Source organism: Nematostella vectensis, chromosome 13 (assembly GCF_932526225.1).
Source record: "Nematostella vectensis chromosome 13, jaNemVect1.1, whole genome shotgun sequence".
NCBI lineage: Eukaryota > Metazoa > Cnidaria > Anthozoa > Actiniaria > Edwardsiidae > Nematostella > Nematostella vectensis.
In genome coordinates this window covers 11,799,761-11,818,604 of record NC_064046.1, presented here as the reverse complement: position 1 = coordinate 11,818,604, position 18,844 = coordinate 11,799,761, and the positions used below count along the sequence as shown (strand labels likewise).

The 18,844-nt window shown below is 42.7% G+C and overlaps 1 protein-coding gene across 5 annotated transcripts in view; it reads left to right on the top strand.

Annotated features, from left to right (window-relative positions):
• LOC116603340 overlaps window positions 1-18,844 on the top strand; it is a 35,499-nt gene that overhangs the window by 8,303 nt on the left and 8,352 nt on the right. For all 5 annotated transcript variants that reach the window (XM_048720876.1, XM_048720878.1, XM_048720875.1 and 2 more), the window contains 19 exons: window positions 151-340; window positions 763-965; window positions 2,118-2,406; window positions 4,021-4,427; window positions 5,374-5,521; window positions 5,985-6,186; window positions 6,909-7,043; window positions 7,488-7,673; window positions 8,131-8,268; window positions 10,571-10,910; window positions 11,746-12,070; window positions 13,083-13,451; window positions 15,088-15,236; window positions 16,008-16,116; window positions 16,333-16,558; window positions 16,818-17,029; window positions 17,483-17,701; window positions 18,022-18,219; window positions 18,645-18,827. In XM_048720876.1, coding sequence (XP_048576833.1) covers window positions 151-340; window positions 763-965; window positions 2,118-2,406; window positions 4,021-4,427; window positions 5,374-5,521; window positions 5,985-6,186; window positions 6,909-7,043; window positions 7,488-7,673; window positions 8,131-8,268; window positions 10,571-10,910; window positions 11,746-12,070; window positions 13,083-13,451; window positions 15,088-15,236; window positions 16,008-16,116; window positions 16,333-16,558; window positions 16,818-17,029; window positions 17,483-17,701; window positions 18,022-18,219; window positions 18,645-18,827 — 4,228 coding nt within the window. The remainder of the gene's footprint in view (window positions 1-150; window positions 341-762; window positions 966-2,117; window positions 2,407-4,020; window positions 4,428-5,373; window positions 5,522-5,984; window positions 6,187-6,908; window positions 7,044-7,487; window positions 7,674-8,130; window positions 8,269-10,570; window positions 10,911-11,745; window positions 12,071-13,082; window positions 13,452-15,087; window positions 15,237-16,007; window positions 16,117-16,332; window positions 16,559-16,817; window positions 17,030-17,482; window positions 17,702-18,021; window positions 18,220-18,644; window positions 18,828-18,844) is intronic.

Here is an 18,844-nt window from a genome sequence, read left to right as displayed (position 1 = left end):
AATATAGTTTAATGAAGCCTTTTGCAGTGTGACTTAATTACAGTCTATGTGCGCAACTAAGGGAACTAAAGGCACTGATGATGATGATAAAAGCGATGATGCGACATTGTAGTAAGTTACCTACCCCTACATCTTGTGTCCCTTGTTCAGCTGAGTGACATAGTCGAAGTCTACAGACCTCCTTCTCCTGCGGACAGTCCGACAGCGCATGGGTGCATCCCCCAATCTGCTGTAGACGAGCTAAATGACATGCATAAAAAGCTCACCATCAACGTCTGCATCGGAGTACAGATCAACGCGCCGGAAGACACAACTGAACGGGACAAGCTGGACAGTCTTGGTAATAGGCCTTTCATGACGTAATACATTTGGGCTCAGGACGTACAATTGTGACGGGTGGATCCAGACTTCTAAAGAGGGGGGGGGAGTAAACAAATAGGGGTAGATAATACAGAAAATAGAAAGAAATTCGGCGAAGTAGGGGGTTGATCCCCGTGGATGAACCCTTGTATAAGGGCGGAGATAGCCGCGAAAGTGGGCCTCGCTTTAGAGCGAGAGGCTCGGGTACGGATTTTTTTTGCACTGGCTATAAACCCCTCGGATACGGCGATACGCCGTCTACTTCTCTCCTTTTGAAGAATATTCTTCGCAAGTGAGTGGAAAGGCGGCTTTTATTGAGTACAGTAATTTGAGTTAGTGTGAAGCTTTAAAAACGCACCCTCCCCCATAAGCTAACCACACCTGTTTTCGTGTTTATGTCAGGCCGTGTGGAGTTCAAAGTTGGAGCTGGGCGATACTGGCAACGTTTCATCAAAGGAGAAACTATTCTTCCGCTGAATGCTCGGGTCAGGATGTTCCTTCGACCAAACGCCAACGGCAACGCTACGTTGTATGTCTTGCCGGTGGCATATGCCGTGAAAGGCATACAAGGACTTCGAGAATGTGATCATGTCCCAAGGAAACATGTATGTAATTCGTCTTCTTGTTCTTGTAGATCAACCTAGTGTCACGCTTTGTAGTGTTATGCTAAGCAGTGTCACGCTAATTATGTGTCACGATAGCTTTGTGGTACATTAACAAATATCACGCTAGCTCTTTCTCACTCTATCTGTTTGTCATACTAGCCAATGTTAATTATATGTCACGCTTGTCATATTGTCACGTTAGACATTTGTCACTCCAGGTTTTGGTCACTCCATCCTTGTGTATTGCTATGCTGTGTTTCACTAGTTGTGTGTTACGTTTTGCCATTATCCTAAGCAGAGACACACGATAACCATGTGTCACGCTAGGGATTTGTCACGCTTGTCATGTCTCACTCTATCCATGTGTCACGCTAGCCGTTCGTAACGCTTGTCATGTCTCACACTATCAATGTGTCACGCTTGTCATCTCTCACACTAGCCATGTGTCACGCTTGTCATGTCTCACACTATCCTAGTGTCACGCTAGCCATTTGTCACCATTGTCATGTCTCACACTATCCATGTGTCACGCTAGCGATATGTCACGCTTTTCATGTCTCACAATATCCATGTACCACGCTAGTCGTTTGTCATGTCCCTTACTATCCATGTGTCACGCTAGCCATTTGTCACTCTTGTCATGTACCACACTATCCATGTGTCATGCTAGCAGTTTCTCACACTTGTCTTGTGTCACACTATCAATGTGTCACGCTAGCAGTTTGTCACACTTGTCATGTGTCACACTATCCATGTGTCACACATCAATGTGTCACGCTAGCAGTTTGTCACACTTGTCATGTGTCACACTATTCATGTGTCACGCTAGCCGTTTGTCACGCTTATCATGTCCCTTATTATCCATGTGTCATTCTAGCCGTTTGTCACGCTTATCATGTCTCACACCATCCACGTGCCACGCTTATCATGTCCCTTACTATCCATGTCTCACTCTAGCCGTTTGTCACGCTTATCATGTCTCACGCCATCCACGTGTCACGCTTTTTATGTCCCTTACTATCCATGTGTCACTCTAGCCGTTTGTCACGCTTATCATGTCTCACACTATATCTAAGTTAGTATGTTAATGCCCCTTTTGGTTATGCGGCCAAGTAGGGACACTAGAGATGGACTCTGCCTTTATTTCTTTAGGGTCACTGTGAAGAAGTTTTGACGCAAAACCCAATTAAGGAAATAGTATGCAGGGCAAGTAACTCCAACGCGTCAGTTGCAGTCACAGTGGCGTCCCGAGCGGACCCCCCCACAGTAAATGATGACATCATCTACGCACCACCGTGGATGTTCAGGGACGAGGACCCGCTGAATGACCAAGGTTTTAGTGTAGAGGCTCTCCTGAAGACAAGCTCCAAAATCGTGTATAATTTTCTTACAAGCGGAAATGGTGATAAACTGAAGAGGAAATTGACCGAGTTCCCAGAAGGTAAGTCATGTGTATTTTACAGCCGTTTCAATAAACGTTGTCCAGGAGCGCTCTGACGCACGCTCCCATACCGCTAGGTGGTATGGGTAATATATGTTGTAACAGGTTTTCAGTAAATATGCCGCAATCTATAGTGAAGACCTTCGCTGGCGAGTTATGTGGATGGTACAGTTTCTTGCATTATCTATCGAAAACACTGCGGAGTTACTTTCTATATGCCGAGTACAATTGTTAAAGGTATCTGCAAAAATAGGGACAAAAATAGGGACTTTAGGCAACGCGAAAGACGACGGCAGAAAACAATTGAGCATTCAAAGAGCCGCAGACGTGAAATATACTCTGAAATGGATTCTGTCTGATTCATTTTAGCCCTTTTTCTTCAAACGACAACGTGAAAACTCCAAGTTTCATGGTGTAGCGAGGACGGGAACGTGTGCGCTGAAAGTTAGACTATCCTTGTTCGCTATGCTAGAAATAAGACTCTAGGTTTTACTACAGTTTTTTTGGGGAATACATAAACGAGTGAATTTTATCTAAACTAGTTTAAAATTGAGCGCAAAGTATGAAAGCTTTTGGGGTTCTCCCTGCAGTCGGTCGCCGTCGTCGTTGCTTTTTCGTTCAGGCACTTCACCAAACCTGCCCTTGTTTCCTTGTTTAAGGACCCGGCGATATACATTAAGAAAATTATCATATTATACTGCCATTCTGATAACGTTCAACGGAGTTCGTGTCGGCGGTGAAGGATGGCAGAGCTTGAAACTACACATATTACCCATACTACTTCGCGGTATTGGCGTGTGCGGCAGAGCGCTCTTTGACAACTTTTAGTGAAATAGCTGTATACCAAACAGGCGCGTACACAGATGCGCCATTTCTTATTAAAGGATCGCCAAGTGCTATCATTTTTCCTTGTAGTATGTGTGACCGTCAATCATCGGAGGGGGGCGTGGTGTAAACTCAGGGTTCCTATCTTGAGCCTGCCTCCCGCCGCTTTCGAGTCCGGCTAAATAAATATATGACTCAAGCTTTACTGAAAGAATTGCGTTGGCGAGTGTTTTTTTATGCTGAGATGTGATGACCGACGGATCAGAAAATGCAGCAATTTTTTTTTCGAGTTCTGAAAACAGAACGAATTTGGCTGCAAGAACGCTTGAGTTTTAGTACTTGCGTATTAGTTTTCAAGTTAAAAGATATTGTGCATTGTATACAATGTCGTTGTCGACCTAGTGGATATAGTGTCGTTGTTCAGGGGCGGATACACGGGAGGTGGATTGGGTTGGATATCCACCCCCCTTTTTAGTAAAAGAAGTCACTTTGTTTGAAGAAAATAAATGTCTGAGGGCGGGAGGTACTGTCCGTGTGCCTTCGCCTGCTTGACTTTGCTGACGCGACAAATCCAATTCAGTGCGAAATATTGTTAGATCTATGTGATTTACCAAGAACCACTGGATCAGTTATAAGCCATCTATCTGGCCATTATCCACACCCCATTTTGAAATCCTGGATCCGCCCCTGTTGTTCGACGTATTTTAAACCTATTATCCGTCCTTCATTTATGAAATCTCTTTCCTATCATGACACTGACATAGCTGCATAACTTAATGCTTTCTTCAGGTCCAGAAGCCATCAAGGAACACATCAAGAAGCTCGCCAAAGAAAGCGGATACTTTGGCCACCCAAAACCCGTTGCCGAAGACGCCGACGACAAACCTCTTGGAATTATTGTAACGAGTATGCGTGAAAACAGATTCGTCGAATGGTTCTTCAAGATCAAGTCAAGCTCCGGAATGGAAAGATCAATCCAAGATACAAAGTGGACACGAGTTGCTTTAAAAAGCGGTTATGTCCTTGTATTAAAGCCAAGGGATGAAGTAAAGCCTGTTCCGAAGCCAGGAAATGGGTCGTACTGGAGTCTGATGGATGCCTTAGAATTTTGCATGGATTTTAAGGTGTTTAGAGTCTCTTCAGATATGAGGCCTGGTGTACAGCAATTGGACATAAACACTTTGGAAGTCGATAAGGTACTATTTGGCAATTCGTACGTTGTGCAGGGATAAGCGAAAAGCATGATGGGACAGTTTTAGGGGGCACCCTTCAACATGGCGTCGAACGATTCTAATGATGGTGTTTTGAATCTAACTAACGATGATATTCCGGGAGGAAAATTGTCAAAACCAACCATTTTCAAGCTTTCAATACATCAACATGTTTACAACGCCATATATGGAACCTTCCCAGCGTGCAGTTCGCTCATCAACTCGACCCAATCCCCGCGCAACGTAAGAATGGCGAATTACAACAACAACAACAATATATTTATTTATAAAGCGCTAAAACTATTTTTACATATTCTAAAGCGCTAAAAAAAGACAGAGAAAACAAAAAAGGAATAATTAAGACTATTTTTTCACATTGTAGGCTAAGCGAAACAAATGTGTCTTCATAGCTTGTTTATATGAGTCAGCCTTTTATCCCTCTAATGTAGCTTGGTAATTGGTTCCACAGTTCTGGACCGGCATGGGCAAACGCCCTGTCCCCTTTGCATTTTGTTTGGGTTTGGTCTGAGATTATAGGACGAACGAATGCAGTTGATAAGGGACTCCAGATAGGAGGGAGCGTTTCCATTAATGCTGTGGTGAACATGAAGCAAAATTTTGTAGCGTAAACTATATGCCACAGAAAGCCAGTGTAACTCAATCAGGACAGGTGCGATTTGGTCAAACTTTGGCAGCGGCGTACCCAGGATTTTTAACAGGAGGGGGCCCAAAAGTCCCTTTCAAGGCATTTTCTCCTGTAATTTAAATAATCTCTACATTTACTGTATTTTTGGCTGCTAGAAGGAGGGACCCGAGCCCCCTGGGGCCACCAGTCGTGTACGTCGTGTAACACGAAATCATCATTTTACAAAAAAAAAAAAAGAGAAAACCATGGCAAAATAATTGTATTTTATACTTTGCGCCCTTTCAGATTTCTCAGAGAGTAGTTTCTCTGCTCCCCACCCGACTTGGCTGCAATGGAAAGCCAGCAAACATCACCTTGAACAGCTGTGGTAAATGCTCATCTGAGGAGTGCCCTAGGAAATGTGACGGGACATTTAACTCTAACGCCAGAACAGGTCTGAGCTAGGCATATCATCAATGCTGTTTTCTGATGTTTGACCAATTATCACTAGCAAAGAGCGCCGGATTGAAAGCCTAAAAATGGCAAATGACCAGACCAGACAACGTTTTTTGGCTATACAAATTGACCTTTTAAAGTGTGATTCGACTAAAAGAAGTTACACTTCTACTTTGGAAAATGGCCTCAAAAGGTGTTACCTGTTTAAAGAATGTATCAGGCACTTCCTTTGTTTTTGTTTTTTGCAATTGAACATACATTCGTTCATTTGCAAGAAAACTTATCATACACTGTTGAAGTCCGATACTTAATTAATGATCTTTGAGTGAAAGTTTCGCACTTATTTGCTTGAATTAGCCGATGGAAATGGATTCTTTGAGTCATTCGGTATTGTGCGAGAGCGTAAAATGGCGGCGTGAATGGCCTTCTTTGAAATCATTGTAAATTTGTTGTGTCTGCAGAATGCAACGGTGTTTGTGTCGGCGGAAACACTGGTCGTGCGATCGGCTCCACACGTGACTGTTTTTGGATGTGCGGGAATGCAAAACTGGACAAGTGCGGTGTATGTCAACGAAGCGAGCGTTCCGCTGGGCGTACCACAAGCCCTGGACCTGGGGCCGACTGCGCTGGAGTATGCCCTAGACAGCCTTACTTTGGAGCAAAGTGAGTAAGGGGGGATGCATAGAGGGGTGGAGATTCTAATTATGGACGACATCTTAAAGCCGCATTGTCACCAGTTTACTTCCGGAGAGGCCGACGAAAACCTCAAGAGAGAAAGGAATCTATTAGGATGCGCGCTATTAAACACGCCATCCGCGTGTGGTTTCAGTCACATCCTCAAAGAAACTTTCAATAGACACGCTGCTTTTACAATTTTGAAATATTTTTCGCGTTTTCCGTTAAAAAATAATCGAAGATTGTTACGTAACCATGGTGACCATGCTGCTTTAAATTTAAGTATTACTCGAAAATTCAATAAAGTTTTTGAAACTCGAAATTGAACTTGATAATTAAGCAAAGCGAAAACTAGCCAGTGTTCATTCCTGAGAAATCTCTGGTGTTTCGAGAAGCGCGCCGGGTTTAAAAACGGGGTCAGTACGCAGCTCTTACAAGCTGCAATTTGATTGGGCAAATGAACAATATCCGCACCTCGACACAAAAAACGAGAAGAATAGAGACAAAAGGACTCCTTTGTAGAACAAAGATAATAGGAGACAAAGCAGCCGCGTACTTACTTTAAAAACGACGCTCGTCTTTAGGTCTCAGCTCGAGTGAAGTTGTAAAAATGCCGAGACTTGTAAACGTTTGAAGAAAAATCGTCCAAAAGATTTTTACTCTATTAAAGGAGTAATTTAAGTTAACTTTAATTTTTTTTCCTTTTTCAGACGAGGATGCAATGGTAAATGTGTGGGTGGAAGCACAGGGTTCCCAGAGAATCACGGAAAAGATGCGTGTGGTGTATGCGGGGGGGACAACTCCACGTGTAAAGACTGCAGGGGCGAGGTCAACGGACCTCATAAGTAAGGATGAGAGATTTTGTTGCTTTCATTCTCAAAGAGGATGAGTGTAAGGCCCTGAACAAACGCTCGTACTTTCCTGATCCAGATGCAATGTTTTGTCTTGATTAGTATGCATTTGCATTGAATACGGCTCATGGAAAGTACGACGTTTGTGCAGGGCCTAAGACACATAACGCAAAAGAAAAAAAAATTCTATTAGGCAATAAATTTTCCAAGAATTTCAAGGATTCTGTTAAACAGAGATGTATATTTTGTAATTCCGCTCAATGTGTAAAAAAATGTTATTGTGTAATTAAAGTGTAAGTGTCTTGGAGTTTATCTTGACACTTTAAATATTATTTAATACATTGCATTCTGTTTTCCATAATACTTGCAGTCGAAATGATGGGATCTCGTTTTAGGGATTTTGTGGCTGTTTGATTTTCTTTGGAATTGATTTTTTAGGGTGGATGATTGTGGTGAGTGCGCAATACCCCATGGTGCAGATTTCAACGAGTGTTTTAAGCTGGAACTCGCTGAGTCTGCAAGCTTCTCTTCTGATGGCGGGGATGACATGGGTGTGGTCGTTATTGGCGTGACAGATGCTAGGACTACTTCTTGCTCTTTTGTTAAAGGTCAAGGTGCAACCAGGTATGTTACTCAACAGTTTTTGACATGGTAGGGAAATCTGGGTGGCGCAGATTGCAAGGCTCCGCTCCTCAGTCAGGCCCGTAGCCAGGGTGTGGTTCGGGGATTCTGAATAGCCCCCCCCCCCCCCCTCCACTCGATTGGATGGTCCGCTCTAATGTAGGAAGATTAAGTACCACTGCGAGCTATTACGAGCTACCTTAGAGAAAGTGGTCCGCTAAATGGTTAAACCAACCCTGAATATTACCCTTTGACTATCACACTTTGTTTTACGGGTTAATGAAAACCACTCTTTTCTATATTTTACCAGACAGAATTTAAATTACTATCGAAATTCCCAGAAGAATTTGGGAATTTTGAATATTGAAATTATCATTTCGTTATCCTTATCCTATATTTTTTTATTGTTACATCTCCTGCCAAGTGGTGTGTGAATATCAGGGGTCCTTAACTTTTACAGGATTGAGCTGGATCAGGTGGAAGTGCGCCCTTCGTCCCAAAAGAAGTCACGGTTCTCCTTAATAACAAAGCCTGCTGTTGCCGGAGAGTACAGCCTGGAATGTTCATTCGGGAGTAAAGTAATTAATTCTTCCAAACGGTAAGTAGTAAAATGGACAATTTGTCTCCTATGGACTTTATCAGGTCCTCCCCAGGGCTGTAGTAATTTACCCTGTATCAGTTAGTCCTTGGGCTGTATCAGTTAGTCCTTGGGCTGTATCAGTTAGTCCTTGGGCTGTGTCAGTTAGTCCTTGGGCTGTATCAGTTAGTCCTTGGGCTGTATCAGTTAGTCCTTGGGCTGTATCAGTTAGTCCTTGGGCTGTATCAGTTAGTCCTAGGGCTGTATTAGTTAGTCCTTGGGTTGTATCAGTTAGTCCTTGGGCTGTATCAGTTAGTCCTTGGGCTGTATCAGTTAGTCCTTGGGCTGTATCAGTTAGTCCTTGGGCTGTATCAGTTCGTCCTTGGGCTGTATCAGTTCGTCCTTGGGCTGTATCAGTTAGTCCTTGGGCTGTATCAGTTAGTCCTTGGGCTGTATCAGTTAGTCCTTGGGCTGTATCAGTTAGTCCTTTGGCTGTATCAGTTAGTCCTTGGGCTGTGTCAGTTAGTCCTTGGGCTGTATCAGTTAGTCCTTGGGCTGTATCAGTTAGTCCTTGGGCTGTATCAGTTAGTCCTTGGGCTGTGTCAGTTATAGTCCTTGGGCTGTATCAGTTAGTCCTTGGGCTGTATCAGTTAGTCCTTGGGCTGTATCAGTTAGTCCTTGGGCTGTATCAGTTAGTCCTAGGGCTGTATTAGTTAGTCCTTGGGTTGTATCAGTTAGTCCTTGGGCTGTATCAGTTAGTCCTTGGGCTGTATCAGTTAGTCCTTGGGCTGTATCAGTTAGTCCTTGGGCTGTATCAGTTCGTCCTTGGGCTGTATCAGTTCGTCCTTGGGCTGTATCAGTTAGTCCTTGGGCTGTATTAGTTAGTCCTTGGGCTGTATCAGTTAGTCCTTGGGCTGTATCAGTTAGTCCTTGGGCTGTATCAGTTAGTCCTTGGGCTGTATCAGTTAGTCCTTTGGCTGTATTAGTTAGTCCTTGGGCTGTATTAGTTAGTCCTTTGGCTGTATTAGTTAGTCCTTGGGCTGTATTAGTTAGTCCTTGGGCTGTATCAGTTAGTCCTTGGGCTGTATCAGTTAGTCCTTTGGCTGTATCAGTTAGTCCTTGGGCTGTATTAGTTAGTCCTTGGGCTGTATTAGTTAGTCCTTGGGCTGTATTAGTTAGTCCTTGGGCTGTATCAGTTAGTCCTTGGGCTGTATCAGTTAGTCCTTTGGCTGTATCAGTTAGTCCTTGGGCTGTATCAGTTAGTCCTTGGGCTGTATCAGTTAGTCCTTGGGCTGTATTAGTTAGTCCTTGGGCTGTATCAGTTAGTCCTTGGGCTGTATCAGTTAGTCCTTGGGCTGTATCAGTTAGTCCTTGGGCTGTATCAGTTAGTCCTTGGGCTGTATCAGTTAGTCCTTGGGCTGTATCAGTTAGTCCTTGGGCTGTATCAGTTCGTCCTTGGGCTGTATCAGTTCGTCCTTGGGCTGTATCAGTTAGTCCTTTGTCTGTATCAGTTAGTCCTTGGGCTGTATCAGTTCGTCCTTGGGCTGTATCAGTTAGTCCTTGGGCTGTATTAGTTAGTCCTTGGGCTGTATTAGTTAGTCCTTGGGCTGTATTAGTTAGTCCTTGGGCTGTATTAGTTAGTCCTTGGGCTGTATCAGTTAGTCCTTGGGCTGTATCAGTTAGTCCTTTGGCTGTATCAGTTAGTCCTTGGGCTGTATCAGTTCTTCCCTAGGGCTGTATCAGTTAGTCCCAAGTGTCACATGGTTGGATCATTCCTTTCTGAGGGCGTTTCCATAGTTCCCATACCCAAAGGTTCGATCAGATTATTTCTCGATGGTCGTCTTTGTTCGTCCCGAGGGATGTATGAGATTTTCAGGGTTGTTAGATTGTCTCCAACGGTCAAATGAGCTCGTCTCAAATTTTTTGTTGTTGTTGTTTCAAGAGTCATCATGTTTCTTCGATAGATGGGTCATCTCTCCCTGTTCCCAATTTTCGCTATACTGCTCAAGGGGAAAAAGGAAATCAAATTTAAGGCATACTAATCTTGGTACAAGCACTACTCTTAGTAGAGACCCACAGAGAGGTTGTGGTGAAATGTCCGGTTATGGTGTTGGCTTGGGACCCATTTGCATTTAAAATTTATCATGAGCAAACTTCCTTGGGTTACAATTATAATATACGGTTTAATCATTTTTCAGAACCGCTGTAAACAAACTCTGACCTGCCTTCTACCTCGTTTAAGAGCTCACATTCGACTTAACCTATGGCTCACCCGTATCTTTCTTTGTGCGCATTGCCATTAAAGATTCCCTTAAATGTTTAGGATAACGATCTACGATGCCGGCTTCCAAGTGACTGGGATCAGTCCGTCTAGAATTCGCATGAACACTAAGACAAACATTACAGTGACGGGCTCCGGCTTCGTCCACACTCCAGAGATGAAGTGCCTCGTGGAGATGCAAGAGACACGATACAGGGAAGTGTTTCCATTGTTCCTGGTCAATAATAATAAAGCGAAATGCGCTGTTGATCTAGGGCATCGGACTGGAGTGATGATTTTTCGCATTGCATTCTCTATGTACGCCCATCGACTGACTAAGGACACAAAAAGGGAACTGTCCGTCGAGGGAGCTGCACCTCGAGCTCTTACATGCAAACAGACGGTAAAGTACAGTTATCTTTGATAAAAGACTTTTAGCCCCGTGTAAACAGCACTAATATCAGCCAGCATAATTACTGGTGGAAGCACGGGTGGCCTAGTGTGTTAGCGCGTCGGCCTCTCACCGCTGTGGCCCAGGTTCGAATCCTGGCTCAAACTGGGGATTTTTCCGGGTTCATGCCTTGAATCGAATTTGTCACAAGTGAGTTGAAATTATTCTCCCGTGTTTCCAGTCTTCTCGGATAAGGACACTAAACCAGAGGTCCCGTCTCTTCAAGCTGCACTATACTAACCTGAACCGAAGGGACGTAAAAGAACCACTGGGGACGCAATAAACCCTCTGGCAGCGACCACCCCCAGTGACAGTGCTTACTAACCGAGGGCCATATGTTAGAAAACTGTATATTCGGTTAAATATGCTACCCTCGATAAACAAAGAAAAAAAAATATTACTGCTGCCGCTACGCGTGGTTGACCACATGAGAAAGGGCGAGAAATGTTGGCGAATTCCTTTAAGCCCGGTTCAGACAACGCTATTATCTGCCAGTATTACTGGCGAAGTCTTGCTCGACTGACACAAGACAAAGGATATCCCAGCATGTACTTTGTCGTGTGATTCGTAGGTTTTACCCCGGTGTAAGAACTATTACAAGAAAACACATTTCTATCCAGCTCTGTATTCATCATACTTTGTTCTACCAAACAAAAGTAGCTTAATGACGCTCACAGGTTCTCACACCTAGAGCAATCCGAACCTTAGCTCAATTCCATATTGTTTCTGTCGGTCTTCGTCGTCCATGTTACCGTCGCCTTTTAATTCTTACTTTTCCGACCCACAGATTAAAAGCCCAGAAGTCTCTATGCTGGTTATCGACTTTGACGTACCAGTTAGGCCTGGAAAAGTTCGTTGCAAAGATATTTTGGAGAATTTGTCTCTTGAAAAAGTTGACGGACGTTCTTCTTGCATTTTCGAGAAGAACACACTCATAGTGGTCAGCAGACCACTGGTAGAAGGAGAGAGTGTCACGATTAAGAACAAAATGGTGAAGAATGGACAAGCGAAGTTGACAGATCATAATGGCGTGGCCGAGACCTCGAAACTAGCGTGCCCCGCTGATGCCACGGATCCGCCTCAGGTTGAATTAAGTGGGAACAACAAGGCAGGTAAGGTATTCTGACAGTTTTCGGGTCCAGTTTTAACTAGCCTTTGGTCATTATTCATATTCGTTTGTTCGTCCGTTCGTCAATTCGCTCGTTCGTTTTTTCGTCCATTTATTCGTTTGTTCGTACGTACGTTTGTTTGTTTTGTTTGTTTATCATAGTTAGCTAGCTGGTTCGTTTATTTACATATTGTTATGTGTGTGTGTGTTTTTTTTTGGGGGAGGGGTCTATTTGAAGGGGGCGCCTTTTTATATTTTGCGGCGTAAGAGGAGAGGGGGGGGGCACTGATTCGAAGAGGGGCGCTTATTGGAATTTGGACTCTAAAACGTGCATTCACGGTATATAAATATGGATGTTTAAAGGGGAAGTGTCATGGTAAGAGCTTTGCAATAGCTCTCCGGCCCGGACACAATGAATTACAGTCAAATTCTAATATTGACTTATGAGCCTTTGGTACATGTGGGAGACTCAAATTCAAAGGAAACGACCACAAACTGTCAATAAGCATAGTTTTCAATAAAATGTTGCATATTATTTTAACAAGGCATTGACAGCTTATGTTCAATTGTTTGTAGACAATTGAAAGCCTACAATAAACACTGACTCCAGACATGCGCAGTACCATGACGATGCCCCTTTAAAGTGTGTAATTGTTTCCTTTGACAAAGTTAACTTACGTTAGCTCAGACGATGAAAAGAGTCCATTGCGTTTTAGACAATGCAAAGAGTCACTTACGTTAACTTACGTTAGCTTATACAATGCAAAGATTCACTTACGTTAACTTACGTTAGCTTATACAATAAAAAGAGTCACTTACGTTAACTTACGTTAGCTTATACAATGCAAAGAGTCACTTACGTTAACTTAGGTTAGCTTATACAATGCAAAGAGTCACTTACGTTAACTTACGTTAGCTTATACAATGCAAAGAGTCTATTACGTTTACTTACGTTAGCTTATACAATGCAAAGAGTCACTTACGTCATTTTGATATTTTTTTATATAAATTTTTAGATATCTGTGGAACGTTTAGGCTCCAAATCTCTATGAAAAATATCCGCAACCCTCGAGTTAACGTCACCACAGACTTCGCCATGGGCACTGAGGAAAGCGCGAAGACAAGCGAAGCCATCGAAGACTTGAAAAAATTAAAGCGAAAAATTGAAGCGTTTCTTAGTAAAGGTTGTAAATCCATTCGTATTGACGAGGATCTAGTGCTTCCTGGCACAACGAAAACCATAACTGTAACGATCAATGACGCAAAAGGAAATTTTGCCAGTGCCTCTCACGACATTACAAGAAAACGCGACACTGCTCCGATACTGAGCGCTATCGGCGGGCCGATAAGGACCCATGATTCGAGCAGGGACCTTAAGATAAGAGGTATGATGATGAATTGTGGGTGTGTACGCAGGCCCGTAACCAGGATTTTTCTTGATGGGGGGGGGGGGGGGGAAGGGGGGTAGTTGGAAAGGGATTTCTCTGATAAAAATCTGACCAAGCCTTTGCAGTATCTCCACGGGACGTTTATTGTCGGATTTGGCTACATACCAGAGTGATCATGGTTCGACAGCGAAATGTCAATGGACAAACAAGTAAAGAACATATGCAAATCAGCTTTTTTTCATCTAAGCAATATTGCAAAATTAAGAAAATACATCTCATTTAAACACTGCGAGATACTTCTCCATGCATTTGTCACGTCTAGGCTGGACTATTGTAACTCGCTTCTTTCAGGCCTGAAACAAGAACATGTCCGTAAACTCCAATCTGTCCAAAACTCTGCAGCACGCATTCTCACTGGTGTACGTAAATTTGGCCATGTAACCCCTATCTTACAGGAGCTCCATTGGCTGCCTATTCCCGAAAGAATAAATTTCAAAATACTACTTTTAACTTTCAAATCTTCAAATGGCCTAGCTCCTTCCTATTTAAATGAATTGCTTACACCTTATGTTCCACGAAGAAATCTGCGCTCTGAAAAGAAAGCCTTACTAGTAGAGCCTAGGTGCAATCTTAAAACTTATGGCTATAAATCATTTTCACACAATGCGCCTAGGCTCCGGAATTCCTTACCTCTGAACATAAGAAATTGCGACAGTTTAAAGGAATTCAAGTCAACTGTTAAAACCAATCTTTTCAGAAGTGCTTTTTAACATGTTTTAAAGAACCTATCATTTCTAGCATTATATATTAATAGTAAAAACATAACATATAGTTAGTTCTAATGCTAGGGTTTCTTTCTATTGAATTGTTTGCTGTTTTTACTATATTTCTTATATCAAGTGTATTTTGAGATGCTATGAGTTAGTTAGTTAGTGTAGGGTAGCTAGCTAGTTAGTTAGTTAGTTAGTTAGTTAGTTAGTTAGTTAGTTAGTTAGTTAGTTAGTTAGTTAGTTAGTTAGTTAGTTAGTTAGTTAGTTAATTTTTAGTTAGTTTAGTTAGTAGTTTTTATATTGTAAAGAGCCACTGGATTCATAGTAGAAGTGGCGCTATAAAAATCGATTATTATTATATTATTATTATCTAGCTGATGCTTAATAGTTTTCTCTACAAATAATAGCACGTGTATTGAGAACCGAAAGTGGACCGTTGTGGGGGGGGGGGGGGGGGGGAGGTGCGTTCGCACCCCCTGCACCCCCCCCCCCCCCCCCTCTTGGTACGGCCCTGGTGTGGGAAAATGTGCCGTGTGGGGGATAAATCACTCTATGTAACATAAGGCAAGCTTGGGACGAGGCAGGATGTATATGGGGTGAGATTTAGGGTATACAGTAAGCTTAAAGCTGTGTTATCCGCCATTTTATCACCCTAGCGAAATGATAGTATGAGAAAGTATCCATTTTCATTTTCTGGTTTGGTGACGCTGTTGCGGAATTTTCGATTGAGTTTGGTAATAAGTATGAACTATTGCTTGATTTGTCTTATGATATTATAGATAACAATAACAAAGGTGTGGTTGACCAGGCTTCTAAAAGGTAAATGTTTGGATTCCAACTTTTAAGGCTTGTTTCGTTTCCAGTGCGACCTGAAGTGTCCAAATGTGGTCGAGCTGATAAGAAGAGGAAATATGAGTTTTTTTTCGAGTGCGATGACAAGGATAGGGTTAACCTGAAGAGTGATGGCAATCCTTTTATAAAGGTGTCGCGAAAAGAGCTTAAGGGAGGAAAGGTAAGGCAAAGAATAACAGCACTTGCAACACCTTCTATTGAAGGCCGCATTGTCACCAGTTTACTTCTGAGCGCCGACTGAAACAACCGTTAAGAAGAAGATTAGAATCCGCGCTATTAAACAGGTAATCTGCTGTTAAACATCAATCACATCCTCATAGAAACTTCCAATAGACACGCTGCTTTTAAAATTACGATATATTTTCGCGTTTTCCGTTAAAAATCTGGTGAAAATGCGGCTTTAACTAGTGTTATCCATGCATGATCTGTAGTACCTTGGTAGCTATCTAAATAAGACACGCACTTTACTGTTAATAAGAGTCTCCCGTCAGCCGCCATTTGCCATCCCAGTAAAACAGGTCCGTAGCCTGCCTCGAAATATGGGGGAGGGGGGCAATACAGAAACATTAAGAAAATATTGGGGGGGGAGCACAACCACGCCCCTACTGGTCATTTTCTTGTGATGTTTGAAAATATTGGGGCCCCCAGTGCGCCACCCCTGTTACATCCCTGTAAAATATCAAGTCTGGGAATGCGTATATTTCCATACATTTCCATCAGCTTTTTTAAGAATTTTTTTTTCTTTTTCCCTTGCATCCTTTTAGTAAAGAAAGAAAAAAAAAATTTAGGTGTTTATTTTCATATTTCTCCACATACTTTGTCTTCCAATATCGAATAAAATGTTTTTTGGAATCCCAAATTATTACAATCTCAGTTGCCCGTCTTGGTCTGACACTTGTCTGACAATTGTGCCTTTTGTTTATCCTTTTAGAACTATACATTTACTGCGAGGGTGGTGATAACATCACAAAACGAAAGCCAGACAGCATCCACTAGCATAAAGGTCATCATACCTAGCAAGCCTCTGAAATGTTCACTAGGTAAGTATTTATTATCAGGACAATACTGCGAGAAGAAGCGAGAAGACGTCTCCCCCATCCTTTCTCTCCTCTCCAACCCCCTACCCCTCCGCCGGCCTTGTTCCGCCACGTTCTCGCGCCTGTGACCTCGACGCCCAGGGTTCCCGAGGATGAGGTTGTATTTGCCTATTTGCATCATTTCTGCCTTGAAACATTTCACCCCCTCTTCTTTCCCAGGCACACGTTTTCGTGATTTTGGTCGGGACACTCCTCTGGTAGAGTTTGCCGGTGAGGTTGCCGACCCAGATAACGATGTCGACACCCCCCTGGAAGTCTTCTGGACGTGCGAGGATCAGGAAGGGTCGCTTTGCAGTTATGAGGATGATGACGGGGTATTCCAGTGGCTTACCATCGCAAATGATATCAAGACATCAGTGAACGTCTCACGTCTCAGGCCCGCACGGTCAGTACAGTAGATCTTTTAAAAAATTAAAACCATGAAAATAATAACACATTTTTGGATTTATAAAACCCATTCTTATTTCTGATTTGAGTTTTTGGTGGGTGGGTGAGTGTGTGAGTGTATGAGTGAGTAGGTGAGTGAGTGAATAAATAAAAATTAAATAATAATTTTTTTTGTTTTCGTGAAAAAGCAACCCATTCATTTGTGTCAATTCCTGTATCAATAGGTGTAACAAAAGACAACCTTGTTATTTCTGTAGTTATCGCTTCAACTTGACTGTCACAAAAGGCCCACGTAGTTGCCACAGTCTAACATGGATAAGAATACGGGGAGAAGTGGGAGTCCCCACCATCAAAATGATTGCTCCTAGTGACAAGGTGAACCCAAACGACGTGGCGCACATCAGCGCGAGTGTTAAGAACCTTGTACCAAAGGGTATTGAAGTGGTCTGGTATAGCATTGAGAAAGATGGTAAGGCTCATGAGGTTGTATAAGATATAAGAGCTACAAAAAATTATACGATTATACAAATTGTTATACGCCACGAGAATACAAAAAGTACCACTATAAACGAATATTCGAGATAAAACGACAATTTCCGTAACATAGTTATTACCAAGAGAGCATAAGATAAGATATTTTTTCTAATCTTGCTTACAAAAGCTAGACGTTTTCTTCTTACTCGGTAATTAACATGATTTCTTTTCATTTCTATCGAGTTGGCAAAACAACAACACGCAACCCGGGGGGAGTAGGACAAAATAAAAGTAACAAATCCTTACGAGCCGCGGTGGGGTGGGGATAATTAAAATAACCAGGATGGGAATCGACATTGCGCGCGGGTAATACCAAAGAGTCCCTCTCTTATCTTATGCTCTTTTGTTATTACGTGTGCCTGATCTGAACGTTTATCACTTTCCTTAGGCTATTCATACCTTGTTCTGGATGGGGATAGTACTACCTACAACAAGTTAAGTACTGAAGTCAAAGGGAATTCTGCCAAAAGATTACATCTGGTATTAAGAGAAGGTGTTCTTAACAACGGCGCGAAATATGCATTCGGCCTTGAAGCCCGTAACCAAGATGGCAACGTAATAGCCAAGGCCGAGGGGGAACTGGAAACTATTGATCGTCCTACAGCGGGTGAGGAGTATAGAAAAAGAGGGATTTGAGGGGAGGGATGCGTGCTTTTTGAATTGCTTAAGGCCTTTATGCCTATTTCCTTGTAATAGACGCCACAGTATCCCCTCCCCTCCCCTCTGGGGCTCTAACCGGAGCAGAGGAACTAACAATGAAATCTGTAAATGAGTGATTTGATGGGAGGGGTGCGTGCTTTTTGTATTGCTTAAGGCCTTTATGCCTATTTGTTTGTAATGAACGCCACAATATCCTCTCTCCTCCCCCCTGGGGCTCTAACCGGAGCAGAGGAACTAAAAATGAAATCTGTAATATTCTGTGAATAGGTTTACTGTCGATAGAGCCAGCGGAAGGAGTGGCAAGAAACACCACCTTTACTTTTGCTGCCACGGAAGGATGGGAGGATAAACCGCTGAAGAGTTACGAAATTCGGTGCTTGTCGAAGACGGATACGGGAAGAAAGGAACCAAAGTCGCTTGGGCCACCGTCAACGGATAAAACCTTTAATACAATACTCATGGCAGGTAATCCTTTAACATATTATTGAAATTCATTATACAAGGTGTCAACTTTTAAATTGCCCTTATATGGGTAATCTCACTTTATTTGGAAATCTGCCATAGATATGTGTTACTAATAGCAAATATAGGGGGATTGCCTTTAAATCTTGCAAATAATCTAGGAAAGCCATCAATGAATAAACTCGTTTTCCATAGTTATTTATCATTCAGGAAGCTGAGAAACTATTAGAAATTTTAGCATGGGAAGCTCGGTGTTATACACAGGAGTAGAAACCTGTTCACCATTTCGATTTACATCAAGATAGTCAGCCGCCTTTTTGTCATTTTGATTTTTTGGAGAGCTAATTGATTATTAATTTATTAATTTGTTGGTTGTTGGCCACGTGCTACTCATCTCCAGTAACATTTATCATATTTATGCTTATCAGGTGATCCAGAAGATTCTGACAAACTGGAGTTTGAAGTTAAAGTCTGCGATGACTCCGGTGCATGCTCCACAGCTAGACAATCGGTTACCGTGCATCCTAGAGTCCCGGATGTCGAGGAGGTGGCATCCGCTGAACAGCGAATCGTAGAGAGCACTGAGAAGGGAGATATTCATGCGACACAGAGTGAGTGGCACAGTAAA